We start from the raw sequence: 1,439 nt of genomic DNA, 5'->3' as shown, positions 1-1,439 counted from the left end.
GGCTGAATCTGAAGCTCTCAATATTATTTCTCAACAGCACTTTCAATCAAAGTGTGGATTTATTTCACTGGTATATTAAAAAATATATATTTTGGTTTATCCAATCTTAAGTAAATATAGACAGGAACGATAAGATAAGCCCCACCACCTTGCCAGCGCGTCTAGTTTGAGTGACTAGTAAACACAAATGATTTCAAATTATGAATCTTCCCTCCGCGTCCAGTGTAAACACACCTTAAGTCCCTGCATGGTTGTGTTTCTACAGATGGGGGCTCGTTTCCTGAGCGATGCTGAGGTGATGCAGCTGGTCAACTCCAAACACATCCCTGCATACAAACTGGAGGCCATGATGGAGAAACCGGAGAGAGGAGTGGCCATACGCAGACAGATGTTATCCTCCAAACTGCCCTCTCCCTCTGCACTGTCCTCCCTGCCATACACCCACTACGACTACTCCAAGGTGAAGACGCACGCACGCACGCACGCACGCACGCACGCACGCACGCACGCACGCACGCACGCACGCACGCACGCACACACACACACACACACACACACACACACACACACACACACACACACACACACGCGCTGCTTGCTATTTCTAGACGTTTTTCTCATTCATGTTTCTGTTTTCCAGGTGATAGGCACATGCTGCGAGAACGTGATTGGCTACATGCCCGTACCTGTGGGCGTGGCTGGACCCCTGCATCTGGATGGGAAGCAGTTCCAGGTTCCAATGGCAACCACAGAGGGTTGCTTGGTTGCCAGCACTAACCGTGGTTGTCGAGCAATCGCTGTAAGTGTCCAATTGATTGTAACAGGGCTGACAAAATACATTTACATTTAACAATAATTTCACTTTGACAGAAATTAATGTATATTTAATGCTCATTCTGGTATAATTTCACAGATCAAGCTTTGTGAAGTTAGATTAGTTATTATTTACATATGAGTTATCGGGTACACATAGGAGTGTGCAGCCAGAATAACTACTAACAACTTACTGTATGTTTATATTATGGCAACATTGAATTTACACACTGTGTTCACAAGAAAAATTGGTGATCTGTTCAAATGGTTTGAACATGGAAGACCCAGACTTTGTGTTTTCCTGAAGAACAAAAACAAGTGATTAATTATAGCTATTTCGTTTTTCTTCAGCTGATATCAGAAGCATGACTCCTGAAAATTATATGAAAATGTAATTTCAAAAAAGAAAGTTTTTGGTTATTTCATTCAGCCTTTTCAATTTATCTTGGCTCTTCAGTAGGGTTGCGATGTGATGACTTTATGTTAATACTAGGGGTGCACCGAATGGGAAATTCTTGGCCGAAACCGATACCGAAAATAGGAAACAGTTGGCCGAAAACCGAATGCCGAAAGGCCGAAAATGATTAATAGAAATATACAGGACTGTCTCAGAAAATTAGAATATT

General features: G+C 42.5%; 1 protein-coding gene across 1 annotated transcript; it reads left to right on the top strand.

Annotated features, from left to right (window-relative positions):
* Positions 1-265: 265 nt before the first annotated feature.
* On the top strand, positions 266-850 carry LOC104944628 (3-hydroxy-3-methylglutaryl-coenzyme A reductase-like; the record flags this gene model as incomplete). The annotated part of the gene is made up of 2 exons (XM_010770197.1): positions 266-460; positions 641-850. Coding segments are annotated over 2 exons (405 nt in total), but the record flags the coding sequence as incomplete, so codon positions are not given.
* Between the last annotated feature and the right edge of the window lie 589 nt (positions 851-1,439).

This window comes from Notothenia coriiceps, unplaced genomic scaffold (assembly GCF_000735185.1).
Source record: "Notothenia coriiceps isolate Sejong01 unplaced genomic scaffold, NC01 NC01_scaffold00008526, whole genome shotgun sequence".
NCBI lineage: Eukaryota > Metazoa > Chordata > Actinopteri > Perciformes > Nototheniidae > Notothenia > Notothenia coriiceps.
This window is presented reverse-complemented; position numbering and strand designations above follow the sequence as displayed.